The 23,486-nt window shown below is 39.8% G+C and overlaps 2 protein-coding genes across 4 annotated transcripts in view; one reads left to right on the forward strand and one right to left on the reverse strand.

The window, feature by feature from the left end:
- The window catches only part of ERI3 (ERI1 exoribonuclease family member 3), a 289,470-nt gene extending 281,730 nt beyond the window's left edge, over positions 1-7,740 (forward strand). The window contains exon 8 of the mRNA XM_058177046.1: positions 3,655-7,740. Coding sequence (XP_058033029.1) covers positions 3,655-3,737 — 83 coding nt within the window. The 3' untranslated portion in view covers positions 3,738-7,740. The remainder of the gene's footprint in view (positions 1-3,654) is intronic.
- A 575-nt stretch (positions 7,741-8,315) lies between these two features.
- DMAP1 (DNA methyltransferase 1 associated protein 1) overlaps positions 8,316-23,486 on the reverse strand; it is a 45,025-nt gene continuing 29,854 nt past the window's right edge. For all 3 annotated transcript variants that reach the window (XM_058177037.1, XM_058177038.1, XM_058177036.1), the window contains 3 exons: positions 15,154-15,226; positions 14,060-14,343; positions 8,316-8,648 (listed from right to left, as the gene is read on the reverse strand). In XM_058177037.1, the coding sequence (XP_058033020.1) occupies positions 8,589-8,648; positions 14,060-14,343; positions 15,154-15,226 (417 nt within the window). In that variant the 3' untranslated portion in view covers positions 8,316-8,588. The remainder of the gene's footprint in view (positions 8,649-14,059; positions 14,344-15,153; positions 15,227-23,486) is intronic.

Below are 23,486 nucleotides of genomic sequence, written 5' to 3' on the forward strand. Positions count from 1 at the left end.
CAGTTAAGAGATGGATGTAGAGGCACTGCTTTATCATTTACACATCAGTAATGATGCAGCTGTCCCTCTGCCACAACATCCATTTACTAGCAGGTGTGTGTGTGTGTGTGTGTATATGTGTGTGTTCTACTCTGTTCCCCCTTTAGAGTGGCAGCGCCACCCCATGTCATCCAGGCCCTGCCTGCCACATGCAAGTGGGCAAAGTCACCCTTACGGTAACAGCGTGATGAATGGGCGCACACTAATGAAATGGAGACATCAAGGCGTGGGGCGAGAAAGAAAGAGTGCTGATGGGAGGCAGCGGAGCTGTCCCAAGTCGGAGGGGAGCGGGAAGAAGGATCGCCTCGCCACTGTGTGCTGTCAAGGGAGAAATTACACATTTACTCTTGCTTTTTCTTAAGGAGACGGCCACCATAGATCAAAACATGGATTTACAAGCCAATTTTCAACATGAAATATAGACACCAAGAATCAATTTAAGCCTTGCTTCTATTTTAGCAAACTCTGCTTGCGTTTAGTCCAGGTAACACAAATCAGCTCAAGTCTTGTTTCCCTGTTAGTTCAGAAGGAAATGGTTTGCTGTATCTGTCCATATTTCTGCCCTATTTTTTTTTTTTTTGCTGTAACTGCTACTATTCTTCCGCTGTTAAGAATGAGGAAAGTAGTTAGCAGGGTCTGCAATAAAGTTCTGAATTTGTGTATGCTTAACACAAATACTTGTGATTATTATCTCAAACTGGTTTAGCTCTTCGTTTGTGACAGAATTCATAATTTAAAATCTATAAAATCTTAAATCTGAGTCACGTTTCTAGGTCTAGTTGTTGACCTTTATAAGGAAAGGGATCTCTAAGGCAGATAAATCAGGCATTTTATGTTTGTAGCATTTCTGAGTTGAAAAGGACATCTTTGTCCTTGATGGTTTTTTGACTGTCACCAGTTTGTACTTGTTCTAATTTATTTGAGTTAGATAATCATATAATTATATAATCTGAACATTTTTAAAAGAAAAAAAATACTTACCATAGAAGTTACCATGAATTTTACTGAGTGTGGAATCTGAAGTGATCAAACATGCTCTGAACAAGACAGTTGTTTCTGGCATTGCTAGTCCCATTTGTGTCATTCTGATGCTAGCCTTACAAGATTTTCTCCAAGATACTGCTATTGCAGAGACTATATCGGTGCTGTCGAATCTTTTTGACACCAAGTGCTGAAAAGGGAGCGGGCATGCAACTGGGCCGCAACCTGGAAGGGGAGCTGCCCAGGGTGCATGCGCATGCCTGAAAATGAACTTGCAGTTTCAGCCAGATATTCTTCCAGGTTTCTGGCGTGCATGTACATGCACATGCAACAATCAGCTTGCAAAAGGCCAGCTGATCGTCGCATGTGCATGCATGCCAGAAACCCGGAAGAGGAATGGGCAACATGTGGTGACATGGCTCCGTGTGCCACTTTGGGCATGTGTGCCATAAGTACGCTATCACGGGATTATATCCACCTTATAACAGGTGCTCGGTGTTGTACCCTCACCTGGCATTTCACATATACAACTAATCCAAGGTCTGGTATGTCAATGTTTTAATTGGGAATTAGATCAGAATTATGTTTTGTTAGGTTTGAAAAGGAATTAGTTTCACTTGAACTGAACCCAGAACAAGTGGTAATATACAATGTGAGCATAGTTTAAAGAAGACTTTCTTCTACTTTTCAAGAGCTGAAATATATTTGAAATTGAGATCTAGCAATATAAGATCTATTCGATGCTCCTAGCCTTAAGCAAAAAATCTCCAATAGAAGAAGGCAACAAACCAGCAGACATCCTATTTTGGGATAAGGAGAGGAAAGGTCCTTTTGCTTACTGATGCCTACATTCTGTGGTACAGCTAAACAATTGCTACAAGCACTTATGAATACTGTTCACAAGACAAAGGGACAAAAATATTTATCTCCTCCTAAATCCTTATTTCTAAAAAAGATGGAGGAAAAATGGAAGTTGTTGGGAGTTTTCAGTCACAGCCAATGGGCAGACGGATGAACAATTCCCTGCCACAAAAGTGTTTCTATAAGGTTATTTTGTATTTATGAATGAAACTGCAAAATTACTAACTTGCCAAATTCATCCAATAATCTCAGCTGCTCTTTTCAGAGTGAAAGAGAAGTTTGATATTGAAAAGACTGTAGGCCAGAAAAGGCAAATACTGTTTTTGTTGGACTTCATTAAACAGATCATGTTTGTTATTGCCACGAGACTGGCACTTGATGCAAAATCAGTTCTCCATCTCTGCCCTAAATGTTCAGAGGCAATATTTTAAGGATGGTTTTTTTCCCCTGCTTATTTCAAAGTTTGACATAATAACCAATTTATGCAGATCCTGTATAATTTCACTGATGCAGTTTTACATACTCATTAGACAACCTGTGAGCCACTGAGCCATCATTTCAGAAATATTTCCTTACATAAACAGAGAAACAAAATGACCATGGGTGAGCAATTTCTGACTTCCTGGCAGCTTCCCCATTGACTCTCCTTGTGGGAAGCTGTGGCACTGATGATCAGGTGACTTCTGGCTGGGCACAGTGGCACAGCGGTGCTGAAGTGATCACAACTTCGACAAATCTCCCAGACTTTAGATGCATTCTTTTTTAGGCTAGACTATTAGAAATACGTGGGAAGGTAACAGCACTCTGTGCGCCTTCAATGTTGAGTCATGCCGGCCACATGACCACGGAGACATTTTTGGACAGCACTGGCTCTTCGGCTTAGAAACAGAGATGAGCACCACCCCTAGAGCCGCAAAATGGCTAGCACACATGTGCGGGGGAACCTTTACCTTATTAGAAATATGTTGATTCCAAATTGTTGCCCTGTTTTGTCCTGTTTCAGCCAATTGAAATTAGAGTTTTAGTAGTATGTAGATTTTAAAATGTAGTGTCCCAAAATGTTATACTGTAGCTGAATTCAGAGTTTCTGAAAGAAAGATGGACTACAAATGTTTTTAAAATGTCAGATACCTTCCCCCAATATTAGTAGCATAATTAAGCAAAAATCAAGGATAATACCTTTGCCAATATGTTTATTTTCTCTCACTATTTTTAAACTGCCAACTGTCTTCCTCTCATGTGCTCAAAATTAAATAAAAAATAAAATATTGATTGGATGGAAAGAGCAAGGAAATGAGAGGCCAAGATTATCCATATACTGTACATTGTAGATGTGAAGATTTTAGAGCTGCCATTTTCAGTAGTTTACTTATTTCCTTGATTTTCCCTTGTTAGACAAAATGAGCTCCGTACAATTTGATTAGCATTTACCCTGCTTCATTGCATACTTTGTATAAATGTTGAATCATAGTAATTGCGTTTTATTATTTTCAGTTGTGTTCCATTATTGCTTTCTATTGTGATGTCTGGGCAAAAGAAAGGATATCAGTAATCATAATACTCGTGTTTTTAAATGGCAAGATGCTCATATAGGCTTGAGTAATTTTATAGATAAGGCCATGGGTTGTGGCATGTTAGGGATGTATTTTTCTCAGTGAAGCATTCTGCATGCATAGCTACACATGCTTCTGCCACTACACTTAGATTGTGTAGATGCACGTTTCTTTTTTACCCACAATTGAAATTTGTTCTTTTGTTTTCTTTGGATATTAGATGATTGCAAGAACATTGCCAACATCATGAAGACGCTGGCCCACAGAGGGTTCATCTTCAAGCAGACCTCCAAGCCCTTTTGATCTCTGGGGCCGGCCGGACAGGGCTGCATGCGGCCGGCTCCTGCTACATGGGTGCGATGGGCTGGAGCATTCGAATGACAGAAAGAGGACAGAGGAACGAGCAACCCCACAACTCCGTCAGTTTTGCTGTTCTGCCAGTAGAGGCTGTATATATGGAACTGGATTCTCTGTGTAGGCCTGAAGTGACTCCCTCTCTAGGGCCAGCTGCCTGCCCGGCCTGGTCCAGCCTGCAGCCCCCTAGGGCGCTTGCTCCACATGGTTAGAGACGTAGATTGTTTTCCCTTTGTTGGCTTCTGATTCCCATTGGCGTCTTTCTCTCTCTCTCTCTCTCTCTCTGCTCACAATTGCGCCTGTAGCAAGACCGTGGTGCTATGTTCTGGGCACTTGCCCTCTTTATTTTGAGTACATTATCTCAAGAGCTGCGGTCAAGCCCCTCTTCTCCTGTGTGAATCTGTTACTGTGTCTCCTGCGTGTCAGCTAAATATTGACTGAGCAGCATCCAGACAGTCCCCTTTCTGCAGCAGCCTTCTGCTCGTTCCCTTTCTGATTTCAATAAACACTAAGCCCCATCCCTGGTTCCTCCTGTATGTGATTAAGGAAGCTCGGCTCTTTCTGTTCAAGGTGAAGTGCCTGTATTCCATGCCCACCAAAAGCCACCTATATCCCTGGGATTTCATTCAGCAGGGGCTATATTACATGCTAGAGCATCCTGGTAGATGCTCATCTGACGTGCAGCACTTCTTGCACCCAGGTCTCTTGTTGGTGCATCCTCAGAATGTCAGGGACCCTATTTAAGTGGTTTTTTTTGTGCTTGCACATGACCATCATGTAGTATGCAGTCCATTGCAGGCAGTGGACATGCCTGATATACTGCTTGTCCAGCCAAGGAGTTGTATTCCCAGTCTCAGTACACTGTAGCAATCTGCATAACGATTGAAATCTCTGTTTTTTCCCCTTTACAATCTGACTAATTTCCCTTTTCACAACGGCTGAAACCAATGTGTTGCCTGAGAGATATGGCCTACTCCAGTTCCCAATGCCCTGCGTCAGTATAGGGGGAGGAAGATCAATTTTCTTCTTCTCCTAACTCAGTGTTTTCCTGACAGAATATCCTTCCCTTGCTGAATGGACCCCCAGGGGCATAGGCTCCAGCTGCCATCAACTTGGGAGCCACAACAAGAGGGCTCTGCTCATGCAGCAATCAGGCTGTGTGAGCCGATACAGGCACTGGGCCTTCCCAATAATAATGCATGGTGTGTGGATGTTCCAGCTGAACCCAACCTGACCTCTTCATTGGCTCGTTACTCCCATCCTTGCTGTAAATGTGCCACATGAATAAAGTTTGGGGGAAAGGAACTTGGCTCTTATGTGCTGCAAGGGTGTGGGCGTGACCTTGCCAGCTACAGTATCTCCTAATGAGTGTATTGCCGCCTCCTTCTAAAGCCTCTTTAAATACAAAATGGCTGGCAGTTTCTGCATAGATATTTGCTTCATTCTCAAAAATATCTGCGCTCACAGTATTATTTACAAATAGCATTCAGGGATTAGTATCTATTTCCTTAGTTCTTCAGTAGGAGAGACTATGAGGAAAGGGACTACTCTCTTTTACTAGTCAGGTTCCTGTAAGCAGACTTCTTCTTTCCGCTCCTGACTTGTGTTCTTGAAGAATGGGAATAGCGATAGGTAGTAGGAAGAGACCAGAGACTAGTATGAAGCTTATCCATCAGGCAACAGTTAAAAAAACACAAAATTATTTTGTGTGAAATGAGAATCTAGAGCTGGCAAATATTTATACCTCATTTCTGTCTCATTGCACAACCAGGGATAATTTGTACACGGGGTGTATATTGGTTCTGGGACCACAAGAAATGGGAGAGCAAATTCCCTATCTTAAGTATACAAGAAAAATAGCATAATATTATATATACTGCTAATAACTGGTCATTGATACTGTTTATACACAGTACAGGTAGTCCTTGACTTACAAACACAATTGAGGTCAAAATGTCTGTCCTTAAGTGAGCTTTGCACCATTTCACAACCTTTCTTGCTACCATTATTGACTAATTGCTGTTGTTAAGTTAGTAACACAGTTTTTAAGTGAATCTGGCTTCCCCATTGACTTTACTTGTCAGAGGGTCACAAAAGGTCATCCCATGACCCCAGAGATTCATAAATACATGCCAGTTTCCAAGTGTCCGAATTTTGATCATGTGCCCATGGGGATACTACAATGGTTGTGTGGAAAAAATGGTCATGTCACTTTTTTCAGTGCCATTGTCACTCCAAATGGTCACTAAAAGTGTACGTCCACATACCTCTATACCTTTTTTTTGAATTAGTTTTAAGAAATACACAGTATGTAGTACAGTCAGGGCAAGAACTATAGGTTTTTAAAAGCAATAATTCAGTTTTAAAGTAGTCAAACACTGAAGGCCAATGAATAATTGCCAAATTTTTCTTGATTGCTATGTGAGATCTGATTTGGAGAACAATGATAAAGGGATGACTGGAAACTTTACCAAGTGTATGAAGAACATACTGAATCAGTATTCTTCATACATGTTTAGAATCATTGTTCTTAGAATCAAATGATTGCTTAGACACTGTTCTTTTCTCCCTCCATGATCTATTGTTTTTCAGTACACCTATGGCAGCATTCCTGTAGATGGTTTGGCCAATAGAGATACAAGAGAGCAGTAGCATATGAGCCCAAGACAGGCAGAGTCCATGTTTCCTCCCCATTCAGACCAGTCTATCTTTACTTTCCAGGTTCTGCCCTCCAAGGCACTAGGGAATGTAACCAAGCCTCTTCCTTCTCAGGTTAGGGACTCAGGATCAAAGGTCACAGGGATTTTAATGGCTCCCTCTGTGTAATCACCTGATCAGTTTTATTGATTCAGTGTCGATGGAGTCGTCTAATTAGTTTTCTATGAAAACGAAGAACTTGGCCTTTGACCTTTCTTTCTGCCAGCAAGAATGTAAATCAAAGGGCGTTGTCATGCACTATTGATTCCCAGTTGCACTTGAGGGGAAAGGAGGCAAGCACATGAGTTAGGCCTGACAGCTGCAGACCAGGGGTGTCATAGTCCTCTTTTGACATGTATCTGAAAGAAGATGAATATTCAAAAGGGGAGGGGAGGAAGCAGCTTTCTATGTAGCAAAGGGACATCTAGCCATTAAAGAATCAGCAAGCTGGAGAGAGCTTTTGGGGTATAGCAAACTTTTCGGACATAGTCTACAGTGTTGATTTATTACTAAATAGTCTATAGTTTGATTTATTACTAAATGTTTGACTTTCGTATTGCCAAGGTGGGGCTAAATCACACAATCATGAGTTCCTCCATTTCCAAAGAATATCCTGAGTATATTCTGTGTTGGTAACAAAACTTAAATTCTTTGATCTATATATATTATACATAAATACAGGTATTTTCTATTTTGCATAATTTATTCTACTAAGAAAATACCATTAGTAGATTTTCAAAGAACCTCTCTGATACCTCAACCTGTTATGGCTTGGAGGTCTCAACTTAGTTAATTCTCCCACCCAAATCTACTCCCAATTAAAACATACGAAGAACAGTCGCATGAACTGGGTATGTCTAGTTTAATGAAAAGAAGGACTAGGGGAGACATGATAGCAGTGTTCCAATATCTCAGGGGCTGCCGCAAAGAAGAGGGAGTCAAGCTATTCTCCAAAGAACCTGAGGGTAGGACAAGAAGCAATGGGTGGAAACTAATCAAGGAGAGAAGCAACTTAGAGAAATTTTTTGTATGGGATAATAATGCTTTTTTAAAAAATAACCAGCATTTATTTAGCTCGCTGCTTCAAATGTTCAATGGAACTGACACAACTGTCATATCAGAAAGCACTTCTAGATGGTAGAAACAAAAACTGAGCCATCAACAACATTACAATAAAAATGAGATCTTCACATTTCTCAATATCTATGCAGAACACAGAGGGATTTGCTTCTAAGTAAATAGGAAGAGTTGTGCTATGAGGATCCTTAAGAATGATTATTTCATACTGACTGGAAATCCCAAGCCACTTGCAGGACATGAAGTTAGAAATGACTGAGCCACTGTTTTACTAAAGGTAATCACACACTAATCTGACAGGTAGTAGGCGCTATAATAGCAAAAGGGGTCTCTTTCAGTCCAGCAGAGAAAGACCTTAAAAATAATAGTTATTGCAGTGTATATTTGCCTAATCTAACTGTCAAGGGGGTAAAAATTCCTTGCTTTGAAGCCTAATTTAGATGCAGTGGCTCTGAATTAATAAGATTTATTTAACAAGATGAAACCTTGGGAGAACGCCTAAAGGCTGTTGGTACCCCATAAGGTGGCCTGCTAAGCTACACAGAAACATATGCCAACATTATGAGAATGGGAGGAGGCAGTTGGAATTACTCCTCAACCAGGGGTCAGTTTTCTCCATTGATAATGTGATGCATGTCTACCATAACTTTAATTACACAGCCCATGCCCATTCCAGCACAAAATGCAACCCCAACTCCTGTTGACACAGGGGTCTATCTCCTGCCCTTCCCTCTCAATGACTACTGATTCTGGAACACGAGATTACGGATTCTATATTTACATCGTTTACAAAATTCAGGAATAGGCAAAATATACAATAAAATCACAGCAACAATCAATTCAGGATTTTGAGCGCGTCCTCTTCTTTATGAGGGCAGTAAGCAACTTTCTTCCTGATGTAAGCAAAGGCAAAACAAAGTCCTTCAACATAATGGTCCCTACTACAGAATGGGGAGACATATCCTCCTTGCACCTGCAGTCAGTAACTTGGTCCTCAAAGATCCTGACCTTGGACCATCCTGCTACTCATGGCTTCTTCACCTTCTTGACAGATGAGGAACTGGAAGCAGATTCCCTGCGTTTTCTCTGTTCCAACATGAAACAAATAAGAAGCAGAAGAGGAATCAATTTCTCAGGCAAAAATCCCCAATTCAATTAAAAACCTTGCAAAGCAAAAAATGACATATATTCAGGCAGAAAATGCAGGAGAAACCCTTACATGTAGATTCTAAATAGTTAAAAAACATAGATGGAATACAAACTTACTTGAGGCTACCCCAAGAACAGGGAATTAGCTGATCATTACAGTGACATGAAAAAACAAGTACAATTCTGATAGACAAAGCCATAGTACAAAAAATAAGTTTACTTGTGGCTTGTACGTATTGGATAATGGAAGGAACATACGACATCAGCTCGCTATATATCTGGCAGCCACATAATTTTCTTGGCTGATCCATGTTCTCCCCCTTAAGCAAACTGCATTTCCAAAGGATACTGGAATTCTACTGCCACTGCCCTAGCAAGGGCTTATAGATATTTCATTTGGACTACCAAATGGCTAAGATAATATTTCAATAGCTCAATAGCTTGAAATCAAGAATAATTTATTGATACGACCAAGGATTATAGAGCATATGAATGAATGAATGAAAATCATTTTCTAAAGAAAATCGGTGATTGTAATCAAGAAGAGAAAAAAATTTAGAATTCAGTCCTTGGATCATTCATCCATTCATTCCTATCTAGGCTTGTTTTAAATGTCTGCAATATAAATGATTAAGAACTTCAGTAAATAAATTTATTTATTTATTTATTTATTATTTAAATTTCTATACCGCCCTTCTCCCGAAGGACTCAGGGCGGTTCACAGCCAAATAAAATACACAATAATGTTACAATATAAACACAATTAAAATACAATTAAAAAACTTATTCAATTGGGCCGAAATTAAAAATTTAGAATAAATAATAAAATCCCATCCTCTCCTAATTTTTTCTTCCATTTAGTCATGCCTGATTCTTGAAGACTGCCTGGACAAGTCCCTGAAGTTTTTCTGATGGTTTTTCTGAAGTAGTTGGCCTTGAGTCTGCCTCCTTTCTAGGGCTGAGAGAAACTGACCAGCCCAAGGTCACACAGCTGGCTTTATGCCTAAGGTGGAACTAGAACTCACAGTCTCCTGGTTTCCACCCTGATCCCTTAACCACTACCCCAAACTAGTTCTATCTTACGGATGAAAGCACCTACTTCTTAGAATGCACAAGCCTATTCTCTGAAACAGCAGGCTCCTGGTGGACTCACAAAGCAGCTCTTTATGGTTTTGTTGTTTAAGTGGTACCTGCTAGTATTTGAAGAAATGAGGTCAAAAGATAGGCTTTAAATAGCCAGCACAACCTGAAAACAAAGGCATGGAAACTTCAGAGCTACTCAGTGAGGCTGCTGAATTAATGGGGATGAGTGCATGTGTTTGATAATCTTGATGTGGCAAAAGAGCGATCTTTCAAATATGTCACAAATTCATATCAATCACCTTCTCTAGCTTGGCTTTTCCTATCGCTATGGGCAAAAACGAAAAGTGCTTAGAAACCGTTATAATTTACAAGAATCTGGGAGCCTGCCTCACTGTTAATGGAAAGGAATTATTTTAAAATGAGAATACATACATTCCCCCCTCCCACCATGACAGAGACACACATTTTATAGAGACACGCGAGTGAGCTTTTCTAACTCCATCCTTAAAGGAAAGATTTTTGATGTTAACAATGTAACTTTGCACTTTCAAGTAGGCTCAGAAAACAAGGAGCCAGCAGGAGTTCAGATAAAGGCAGCTTAAAAGTCAAATGATTCTGACTCTGAACCCAAGACTTCTTACAGACAAGGTCTTTTCGTTTCACCATTAATAGGCTGACTTGTGAGCCTAGGAACAAAGAGCGCTGATGTGAGGAATTCTGAGGAGAGTCAACTCATTATGGATGGGCAAGTAGAGTCTGAGTTGTGCAAATCAAAGGCCCTAATCTGGAGTAACTGGCTGTACTTGTGCTTGGAACTAATTTGTTCCAAGTTATAGCTCACCTTTTGCCCCTTCAAGGCCCAGAGCAACATCCTTTCTGGGTCAGCCGGAATGAGGGGGAAAAAAGACCTTCATTGGGAACCACCAATAGTGGACCTTGCTCCCAACTAAAATATGAATCGTTCTGGGGAAGAAAAAGTCACCCTCAAAATGTTGACCTCCAGCCAACTGAAATCACTGACAGCAACCACGTATGGCTTAATTTGAGAATGCCTGTCATCAATTGGTTAGGAACAATTTCTTTTAAAAGTTTTAGGTTAGAAAGGAAGTCCAAGATATAAACCAGAACTTTTAGACAATGTAATCCAGATAAATTCAAATGCCTACTTCAAATATTGTCTGCACCAGGATGTCTCCACTCCACGCATCTGAGGAAGCAGACTAATCCATGGATATATGCACCAATAAATATCTTTGATAAAAGAAGGGTTTTTGCCATGTTTTGCTCAGAAGACAAACAGCTAAACCCCTGGAATCCCAATCATGCTATATGTAGATGTAAAAGACTCATAGTTCATAGCCACCATCTATCACTGAATATTTAGCAATGTGAACTATACTTTACTTCTACTACTTAAATTCATTCCAGAGACTCATCTGGAATGCCAAGCAGGATAAGAAGCCACTACCATAGCCATCATACTCTAACCATAACTACGTAGTTCCCATGTTTAAACATGGCAAAACATTTGGGGGTTTGGGCAGTGAGACAGTCATCAGTAACTGAGTTCAGGGATAAACACATGTCCATCTTCCAACAAAAAATAAAATATAAATACATACAAATAATTAAAAATAGTAACTAAAGAAATATATTAAAAAGAAAACAAATAACAAAACTGAAAGGGCAGACTTGATGGATCACTAGGTCCTTTTCTACCATCAGTTTTCTATGTTTCTATTTGCTCATTGAGATCTAATTCAGTCAAATGTCTTTATTCACTCAAATCTTATGAAATTATACTGTCATTATTCAGATAATCCTCGTTTAGCAACACTAACAGAGATTGGAATCTGTCATTAAGTGATATGATAGTTAATTCAAAAAGCCACATGACTTCACTGCTTAGAGTTCCAACAGTCCAAGCTGCCATTGTTAAACAAAGTTCTTATGGGTTGTTAAATGAGGATCTCATGTAACCACCATTTCCAACTTCCTGCCAGTTTCACATTGACTTTACTTCTGGGAAGCCCACGGAGAAAGTCATAAATTTTTATCATGTGACACAGGACATCACAACATCTGTAATATTAGGTTGTAACTATCACCTGTAGTAACTTTCTCCCATACCAATCCATATTCTTTCTACAAGAAAAAAATCAAGCTGGTTTCAATATTAGGAACTGGCCATCTCCTCAGCCAGACTTGGTGCCAATCCAGATTAGGTGCCAATCTTACAGAAATAAGTAGTCCAAACAATTGGACTCATGGTGCTTACCTAAAGTAAAATATGGTAACTCTCTGCAACATGCTACCTAAGTAGTAGAATGGAGATCTATGGAGCATCCTTTCCCCCAAATTCATAAAGGAAAATTCCTCTCTCCCTTCCAACCAATGTATGCCCCTCCTCTCCATCCTGAAAATAACCTTCCTGAGCTTCCCCCTCTTATTGGGTGGAATTTCTTTCCTTTCCAAAGACAGTGTAAAGGGGTCACAGTGTGAATGCGCTTGACCTTTTGTCTTGAACTAATCTAATTGTGTCGTCTTTGTGTAACCAGCTGGTAAAGGTCAGAGCTGTATTTAACAGGGGGGCCCTTTAGGTACCAAACTTGCCTTGCAGTGAATTAACTTGATTATATTTCTTTCAAATACATCACAGTCCAGATCATGTTAACCCTCTTGGTGCTATTCTCTCTGTTCCTATTCCAAGTCCAGAATGAGAAAATGGAGTGCCATGAAAGACTCCAATATTTTGTAATAGAAAATTGCTATACAGAAAAATGGCTCAGTACTGGATAGTAAGAACTGATTATGAGATTGGCTAAAACCCAGACATGGATGGGATTTCGAGTTTCCCAAAAACGGCAATGCCCAGCAGAATGGTTTAGACCAGGGGTGTCCAAACTTGGTCCCTTTAAGACTTGTGGACTTCAACTCCCAGAGTCCCTCAGCCAGCAAAGCTGGCTGAGGAACTCTGGGAGTTGAAGTCCACAAGTCTTAAAGGGACCAAGTTTGGACACCCCTGGTTTAGACCATTCCCAGTAATGACTTCTAACCTCCCCTTAAGAGTGGGCTGCTACATAAAATTCCAATTTAATCTCTAACATTTTGTAAAGACTGTGGCATGGCCATTATGCCAACGTACTTGACAACTGCACTACAATGAGCAAGTAGGGTAATGGCTATCTGACTAATAGCCTAATCGCAAATGTACCTAGTAACTCACTGACCCCATTATAACAAAGTTTGTATCTTAAAATTTAAACTTAGTAGTTGGAGATTTAACAAAATGTCAGTTTAACGAGCAGGACGATGAGGCCCTAGATTGAATTGGGGGTGGGGTGTGTGGGGGTGATTACACTGTATATACCCATGATGGCGAACCTATGGCATGAATGCCAGAGGTGGCACGGAGAGTCCTCTGTGGGCACGTGTGCTGTCGCAGCCAGCTGGTCTTCACGGGCGCTGGAGCACCAGAAAGTGGCCTGAAAATGGCCTGAAAAAACGCCCCCAAAACAGGCCATTTTCCGGGCCAAAATCGGCCAGAAAACCGGCCCAGAAAACAGCCTGAAAAATGACCTGAGAACAGCCCATAAAACGCCCCCAAAATAGGCCTGCACGCACTGCCCAGCTGGTCTTTGGGTTTCCGGCATTCCGGTGCATGCACACATGCATGCATGTGCGTTCCGGTTTGAGCAGTCGGTGCCGAAAAGGTTCACCATCACTGGTATATACTGAGTGAAACATCCTGGAAGTGTGTCCTTGAGAAAAATGTCCATGTCTCTCTATGATGCCATCAGGTGAACCTGGTTCCAGGGGCTCATGACTGCATGAATAAATTCCTTCTTCCTTAAGGTTCAGCAAGCAATTTTTGGGTAGACAAGAAACAATGGATGGAAACTAATCAAGGAGAGAAGCAACCAGGAATTAAGGAGAAACTTCCTAACAGTGAGGACAATTAACCAGTGGAATGGCTTGCCTTCAGAAGTTGTGGGTGTTTCATCACTGGAGGTTTTCAAGAAGAGACCAGATTGCCTGTTGTCTGAAATGGTATCAAGTCTCCTGCTTGAGCAGGGGATTGAACTAAAAGACCTCAAGGTCCCTTCCACCCCTATTCTAATTGATTGTATATCACCTGAGAGCGAAAATAAGCTTCTTTCCCAAAGGCCCCCAAGCATCCTGTTATTTCAAGTGGCTCCCCAAAGGCTGTATCTTCATATGCTAAAAACCAAGCAATGCCAAAAAATCTTCCAAATAATACTCACTGAATTAGGTGTGAGGGGTGCTCCCACCACATCAATGATCTGCTCCTTGCTGTCACCCTTGCCTTCTTCTGTGCACAAGCCTGACTGTCCATCGAGATGTGAGCCACCGTCTGTGCTAGGTCCTGTGCTACCTGCTTTGGCTAGTGCCTCATAGCGGTGGCGCAACATCTGCAGCTCATATTCACAGTTTGCAAAGGCTTGCTTGAGCTCATACAGTAGCACCAGATCACTGCGCAACTCGTTGAACATCTGAACAATTTCTTCTGTTGGCATCGGGTTCAAATCTAGAGAAAGCAGGAGAAGAAAACTACATGAGGGAGACCCAGAACCTGTTGTCAGCTGTAGGGTTGCTGTAATCCTACTTTATTCCTAGTCAGATACAGGAATAAATCCAAACTCTATTGCCCAGGCCACTGGACATACAAGGAAGTTGCCTTCATATTCCAGCCAAGCCTCAACAGTACGAGAAGAGGCTTTAGATACTGGTCCATCTTGCAAGGAAAGCATTAATTGAATACTCAGTTCATTATTCAAGGTAATTGCTAGAGCCAAAGGTTTCTAGACTCAAGGAGGTTGCTATTCTCTGGATGTAAAGGTGACAAAATCCAGATCCAGCCTTGACCAAGGCAACACAAGTGCTTTGGAGGAATTGACAATATTACAGAAAGACGCTTGTGCTGACCATCTGTCCAAAATGAGAGCTGTGAGGTACCAAAAGGGGGTAAGAGATTTTTGGGCAATGGTCACTCACTTTTTCCTGAGTACTTCTCCCTAGACGATGAGACTTACCTCCTTAATACTATTCCATGACTTCTGGTGCCTTAAAAGAACCCACCCAAGAGAGAAAACAACAAAGACTGTTCAAATACTTTTCTATTGGAAAGGTATTTTTTAAAAATCCTATGCATCATCTTTTGGTTTTTACCCCTTCTTTTTTTCCTTAAACAAAATACATATTATTTTCAAACCCATTCACATATAGTGTTATTGAAGGAACTGGCTGTATTACTAGGGGGAAAAAATAGCCCATCTTGACTACAAAGGCACTGCTCCATGGGTCTCTCCCTCTCCCTCTCCCTGCCCTCTTTACTCACCTACTCCGAGTTCCATCAGCATCTGCTCCAAGGCTTTAATCTTCTTCTGTCCCACGGAGCTTGGCAGTTTCATCTGGAATACAAAGGTAACAGCCACACAGCTCTGAGCTAGCCCTCACTCACAGCCGCCTAGTTCAAACGGCATGGGAGCTTTGCTTTTTATAGTGCAGGGGGAAGAAAGCGAACCAAAGAAAGAAAGAGAAAAGGGAAATCAAGTGCTGAGAACCGGAGGCAGAGAGAAGGCCTGAAAGTTTGCAGACTAGGGCCAAGGGCAGGGACTGAAAAGGCTGCTTGCAAGGGCTTTTCAGTTCTCTAGGCACCAAGATGCAGAGATGTACGGCTTTAGAGCTTCCATGGGTGACTGAATTAACAACAAAAGTTCTGCTCCGCTTGGCACCCTCTCCTACAGTGCCCTGACCATCAAAGAGCTCAATTACACAGTAGCTAATGTGTGATGCTGCCCTACTTTACTTGCTCTTGCCAGCCTGATTAGGCTCACGCACTAACAGACTTCCTTCTTCCTTTACCTGCTGAGCCCAGAGCCATGGGATTCATTTACAGAGCCAGTTTTCTAACAAAAGATGCAAAGAGTCACAAAGCATGTACACTCTTACTCAATTCATAGAAGTGTGAACATACATTCACGTTGGAGCCAAAGAGGGCACAAAGTAGGAGCTGGAAACCTACGCTTGGCATGAGATCATACTTAGTAGGACCCTCGTGCTACAATTCGATGCATAGGGGCTCTGAAAAAATGTTGAAGATAAGAACCTAAGTATAAAAGCAACAGCAGATGACTGAACGGCTCATTTCATGATGGTTTATTTTTAGATGTTAATCACTACTGCCTCTTTTTTACCCAAATCTCTCAAAATGGCAGAGTTATTCCTTTGGAAGTTAATAACTTTATAGCTCAAAATTTGGGAAGGCTCTGGAAGCAAGTTTTCTACCACCCGGTTATACTAAACCCTAAAAGATCACTGGGCTTCAATATGGCCTACCTTTCTATCAGTCATAAAGCTCACATCCCATGAACTATAGTCCGACATTTGTCAAGTATTAACCAATCAGCCTGTTGAGTATTCTCAGCAAACTACATAGTGTTTTATGGAAACTACTGGACTGGTTAAGATGCCAATAAAAGCTTGAAAGAAAAGAAGACTGGATTCTAACCATGTCAGTCTACCTGGAATCGGTATTGTAATTATCATAAAAATATACAAGCTTGCCCAAGTTGTCCCTACAAGTAGTATACATGGATTTTAAATCAGTCTTTTATTGCATCTCTACAGAGATGCTCTAGTCTAGATGACGTTCGGTATCTTCTCCATTAAGCCATAATTACTTCTAGTTTTTAACCAGCTTTATAGTAACATTTCTATGGTCAGATATAACTTTCAGGAACTGCTGTCTAATATAATACAGACAGCAGAATAGTCTAATCTTGATGTGTTCTAACTCCATCATTATTTAAGGTTTGCATTTATTCATCAGTTGCAGACTTCGATACTTTTCAATTTGATTTCCCCAAACTAGCCTGCAGATATATTTCAACTTCACATTTCAAATTCCATTTCAGAGTTGGGAAGTATATAAGGGTTTTTTTTATTGTTCCAAAGTTTTATAACAATAAGAAGAGTAATCTTAATCTTTGTTATGTACAGTATGCAGGAATTTCTGCCCATTAATTAAAACAAGACCAAAGTGAAGAAAATGTCTTCAAATCATACATGGCATATAGACATGAATGTCACAGATCCGGATACAAATATTTGCAAGTAATTATATTCTTTGCAACAGGTTTATGGAGAATTTAGCTAACTTAAAAGGTATCACCTATCCCTGTGGACTTTTGAATCTTTTCCAACCAAGCACATACCTACGTTATTTAATTACTCTAAGGTAGCATAGGGCCTGCATTAGCATCAGTGGTGGGTTTCAATTTTTTTTACTACTGGTTCTGTGGGCGTGGCTTGGTGAGTGTGGATAGGCTTGGTGGGCGTGCTTGGGCATGGTAGGGGAAGGATACTGTAAAATCTCCATTCCCTCCCCATTTCATGTGAAGGTTACTGCAAAATCCCCATTTCCTCCCAATCAGCTGGGACTTGGGAGGCAGAGAATAGATGGGGGTGGGGCCAGTCAGAGGTGGTATTTACCGGTTCTCCCAACTACTCAAAATTTCTGCTACTGGTTCTCCAGAACTGGTCAGAACCTGCTGAAACCCACCACTGATTAGCATGCCTTAATACTGTGCATTTGGCAATCTAAGAAGGCAGATATAGTAATATATGGAGGATTTCACTTATCGTTATAGTGCAAGAGAAATTGAGACTTTAATATATATTTTATTGTAGTATTTATTTTAGCAAGGTTATTTTTCTGACTGTATTATAATATAATATGCAGTCCTGGTTGTATTCTGCATTCTAGGAGCTTTCAGCCTTTTGCATTCTTCTTATATTAGTGCAGCAGTTTGAGTTTTGCATATACTCAGGATACAGATAGCCCTGCCGTATTCCCAACCCATTACATTTCAAATTTTGGGGAGAAAGAATCTGAAAAACTTTGCAACTCATCTCAACCTCTCATCAGAGATACATTTTAGAACCGATTCACAATCGCATCTTTCATAGTTATTCTTGGAACATAACACAAAAGCTCAACTGTCTGCACATTGCACAGGTTTCATATGAATGGACCAGTACATAATAGTTACATCATACTGAGAAGGGAGTGCAAAAACCTCCTAAGTCCTATGTGGGTTCACACAAGCCCACAATTACTATCCCATAACATCAAAAATGAGGCCAAGTCCTTGGGATTCATGCTGAACCTCACAATGTGAAAGGACAACGGCTGCTGCAGCATGTCACATTTACTTAAGAAGCTCCGTCTACAAACAAATTCTGATTTTCTAGGATTCCCAATCCACATGCTGAGAAGGGCCTTTTAATGCAAATCATTTTTTCCCAAAAAGATAGAAACAATGCAAGTAGAAATGGGAAACTGGGAAGTGGAGGCAGAAGCCAATGAGTTTATTCTTGTTCTGCCTTCAGACGAGATGGGGCATAGAAGCAGCTAATCTAATTTGGCGAAAGATGCAGTAGAGATATGCGTAGCTCAGTCCTATGATCAGTTGCAGCAACAGAGTAAAATGTTTACTTCTGTTGGCTGCCAAAGAAGAATGTATGTAGATTTTATATCTACACTCTTAAACTCAGGCGTGCTACTTTCTAGCCAAACCCTTGGCAGTAGGAAATAATATCCTCCTGGTTTGCGGTCTTCTCCCTCCCTCCCTCTGTGTCCATCAATCTCTATTTTTTTTACATCTCTCCATTTTTCTGCCAGGCTCTCTTGTAGAGTACTTTGAACTTTGTGAGATTCTCCAAACTTCTCTAAATTAAATGACAGTATACTAAAGATGTCAGCAAAAGTCAACAATGCAATGTGAAAGCTTCACTTTGTATTGCTTTGTTTGATTATATTATTCCTAACCACTTAAATATGGAAATACTGGTATTCTTTTAAGGAAATGCCATAGTCTCATAAAAACATTACAGGCAGTCCTTGACTTAAAACAATTCATTTAGTGATGGTTCAAAGTTATAGCAGCACTAAAAAAAGTGACTTATGACCACTTCTCATACTTATGACCTTTGCAGCATCCCCATGGTGACGTGATCAAAATTCAGACACTTTGCAACAGACTCATTTTTATGACGGTTGCAATGTCCTGGGATCATGTGATCCCCTTGTGACCTTCTGACAAGCAAAATCAATGGGGAAGCCAGATTCCCAACCGTGTTAGGAAATGAACACCTGCAGCGGTTCACTTCACAATGTGACAAGAAAGGTCATACAATTGTGCCAAACTCACTTAACAAATGCCTCATTTAACAACAGAAATGTTGGGCTCGATTATGGTCGTAAGTCAAGGACCTGTATTTTATCTGCCTATCCCATTTGAAGGTCTTGCCATGTACTGACCAAGGTATCCCCATTTGTCTTCTTTTGCTTCCAACACTAGGGTCCAGTTTCACTATGTAGCCCTTTAGCTCAAACAGGCGTTTAGAATATTGGTCTATCAAAACCACTACAAGAGTGAGTTACAAATCAGGAAGTTTCAAATTCAGAAGTTATTGATGCCATAGAATGTTAATTAGGCTTTTATCTTACTTTTCCCACAACTTTGGATACGTTCCCTCTTGTAATTTTTTCAAGCGTCCTAAAATAAAATGGAGAATGACACAGGAAAGATGTCCCTCCTAGGCCAAGCAGAGCTTTGTCAATGGTAAATGATTTCCCTTATCTAGGCAATAAAATGGAAGACTGACAGCCCAGAAAAGACTAGCAAAGAGTAGATATGGATGGATTTATACAGGTTAATAGAACACAGAAGACATATTGGGACAACTGAGAAGAAATGTTACTGTTTGAGTTGGCTTTGGAAAACATCAATTAAGCTTCCCTTTAATTTTGGGGGAGGATTTGGCCTGTGAATATTAAAGCTCCATTGGCTTCTTCAAGCAAGAGTATATTTTAATTTTACCATCATTAAGAAAACGTTATGATTTATGTGACTGCTGTTGGACTAATATCTTTAAAATTTAGCTGGCTAAGCCAATTTATCTTTAAGACTGATGAAGGTTGATTGCTCTCTATGCAAAATGTATTAAAACTAAATGAGGAGTCTATTACTCACAGGGCGCTGATAATCTGTTAGGTAGGCTCCGTTAGCCTGGCAGTCTCAATGGCGGGGAAGGCCCGATGCTCCATTCGCCTCAATACCAGAAGGCACAACGCAGCTTAGATAGCTGCTGTTCGGAAAAAGGAAATCTGACAAAAACAATAAGGCTTCTCACCAATAAGCCTACGGGCTTGTATATTATACCATTAAGATGCTTTTTGTACTGCTTTGAGAGTTGGGGGTGTTTGCCTGCTTGCTTTAGAAACATATCAGTGTTGGGGGGGCAGCATCCAATACCACTTCCTGTATAAAACAACTCTGAATAATTTTGCAACAGCACTCCCATTCTGATATCTATGGAGTTCACTCAAACTCTCTGGAGTACTGTATGTGGACCAAATTATAAAATCTGTAATAACTGAAAAGAAAGGAATGACCTTATATTGAATTAAAATAACTACCAGACACAGATCTACTGGATAAACTGCATGCAATATAATAGTAGGAGCAAATCTTGTGCTCTGACTGAATTTCAACAAAGGGGAAGAGTATGGCATTAAACCATTATCACTGAAGAGCATGCATATCATCATACTTTGATCAAGTCTCACATCATGATATGTAGCTATTAAGGTCTTCCAGACAATCAAAGTGCCAAGTCACAAAAATCCTTCTGGGAAACCAGAAAGTAACAAAACTTTAAGTAACAAAACTGGAGACAGAGGTAGAGGCATTCTTGGGTATGTAGTATCTAAGTAAAAAAAATCCAAGTGGTAGCCTCAACTATGCAATTAAATCTCCACCTCATTTTAAGTGGGAGCAGAGTTCTGATTATCCAGCCATGGCTGCGATCTTGCCTTTTTGACCAGCTTCCTCTGGATGCACTGGGCAAAAGTGCATATAAAAACTACCCCACATCATCCTTTGACAAGTGATGGCTTAGCACATCTATTGACGATCATCTAATACAATTACTTTATTTATTTATTTTTATTCAAAAAGTTTTACAAAAAATTCCCCCCCTTTCCCCCGTCCCCCCTCCCCCCCTCCCTTCACAAACCCCCCTCCCCCCCGACTTCCTGGAACAAACACAAGGTATAGTTAAAAATAAAACAAACATATGCTAAAAAAAATTTCCCCCCAAAACTATTATACCAATTTTCCCTCTCTAGCTCTGACTTCCTCCTTACATAACCAAAATCCTCCAAAAAAATTTTAACAATTAACAATAATAAAATATATAAATCAGTAGAACAAATTAATCCTAAAGTATTTAAAACCAGCTAATGCGTAAAAGTCCAATCCAATTCAGAGAATATCTCCCTTATAGCTTCTATAACCATATAATTTTTCCCCCAAATCTTTCTTACATAAGATCTTTCAAGAATATTCTATTTGCAATTCAGTAGAACACATTATATAATTTGAATACAAGAAATTACAGTATCTCAACTTTATATTCAAAATCCAATATAAATCCAAATATTTAGTCTTTTATGATAGATGTGAAACATATAATCAACCCATTTCTTCCAGATCTTTCTCACATAAAGTCTTTCAGGGACGCTAATATTTTTATCTGTTAATATTTCAAAAAAAGCTTCTTTCAAGGATAATACTTTTATCTCTTGCCATTTTATTTGATGCATTAGTCTCTGTCTTTCCTTCATTACTCCTTTTAAAAAGTCAATCACAATATTTCCTAATAGTTCCTTATGTCCAACAATCCACAAGTTACTGCCATATATTCCATCAGTCCAGAAAGAGAACTCTTGGAAAGCATTAACCCTGTGAATTTTTCCAATTCGGGAGACAGCGTCTTGTAACACAGATTCAGGCATTTCATCTAAACTTTTTAAAAAGAGCCTTGTTAGATCATCTTGTTTATTCACGATCATATCTTCATTTTTATCCATTTTTGTTTGCACCTCCATTCCATCCAAGTACTGATTACACTGGTTAATTTCCTCCAAGCTCTCATCCAAAACATCCCCATTTTTTATCAATTCATATTTTTGAATAATTAAATACATTCTTTCTGTATAATCCTGTATAAAGTCACGAATCCATTCTTCTGAAAGAACCTTCATGGCGAAGTTCTTATAGAGAATCCCCTTATGAAATACTTAAACAAACTAATATAATCCAACAGTCCACTGTCCAACACAATAATATAAAATCTCCATTCACTTTCACTTTCTCAACAAATAAACGCCTTTTTTCCTTTAAGTATAGGAGAGCTCAATTCGTTACAATCCACAAATAGTGTTTCCCAGCTTCTTAATTATGCAGCTTGCTCCTTTTTACTTTACTTTACTTCCCTTTACTTTCACTTCCTCTCAAACGCCATTTTAAACAGTCAGTTAAAGCAAGGGGGGAAAAAAGTTTCTCTTTTTAAAAGGTGGAAGTCAGGAAATCAAAAATACTTGCAATCCAATAATTGTTCACTCGTGCTTCTTCCGTCTGCATATAGAAATCCACAAAAAGAAATCATTTAAGCAGAGGTGGACACCTTCCTCTTTTCCTGCTTTTGCAGGAGCGCACTGAAGACCGGAGATAGCAGGATTTCAATGGGATTCAAACCCTTCGGGACTCTGCATAAGAAAAACAAAGCCCCTAGAGGAATCTACCACTCCCCCCTGCAGCTCTATTCTCTCTCTTTCAACCAGAGAGAGAAATCGAAGCCGGGAACAGCTGTTTTTCGCTGTTTTCACCGGCTTTTACGATTCCAGTGCGGAGTGCCTTAAGTTAGGCACCCAGCGAGAAAGGTGGGGCCAACCGGAAGTCAATTACTTTAAAATTCAACCAGAAGAATTTCCCAAAAGAATAAAAACAATATTAAAAATCCAGATGATAAGGAAATTAGTCCAATAGTTTTAACTTAGAATAGTATTGCATTCTTGACATGCTAGTTTACTAATAGCCAGAAGTAACCCCAGAGAAGTCAGAAAACAAGAAAATGGTAGCTACAATCAAAACCTCATTTCCCCTTTAATGTGCCCATAAAAATGATGGGGTTTCTATTGTATGATCATAGTGCCATACTGGCCATTCCTGTAGAGATTCCGGCTATTAGCTATAATTTTGATCTGTGGAACATTCAATTTGGTGATCTTTAGATTAGATAAGAGCAAATGTAGCACATGTAATTTCTGAATGAACAGTTTGCTCCCGAGAGCCAAAAAGCATGAGATAGATTAGTGGAAAAGAGAAACTTATGATAAAGATAATGTGAAAAAAATGGAATGTTATATGCCAAATCTTAATTTGATCCAATTGTTATGGTATTCTACATGAATATTTCAGTAGATGCAGTATCTTTCATCAATTAAAAAGAAATATCCAGCTTTATTCTGTTCTCATGTCTTGAGCTTCTGTTTTGGTAACTGAATGTTTGCTCATTTATATGAAGAATGGTACTTACATTATGACTGAGAAGGTTTGTCCACCTGTAATCTCTGGTTTTAATTCTAAAATCATATGGGGTATAGGCAAGCCTTCACAGTTACAATGTAGTACAGTTCTTCATTCTTTTTCAGGGCAAGACAGGGTTAGATTAATATAATCTTTCAACCGCTCATAGTGGAAGAAAAAAATGAAATATGAAGCAGAATTGAAAATATAAATCAATTTGGCAAAGATCTGT

This window comes from Ahaetulla prasina, chromosome 3, assembly GCF_028640845.1.
Source record: "Ahaetulla prasina isolate Xishuangbanna chromosome 3, ASM2864084v1, whole genome shotgun sequence".
Taxonomy (NCBI): Eukaryota; Metazoa; Chordata; class Lepidosauria; order Squamata; family Colubridae; genus Ahaetulla; species Ahaetulla prasina.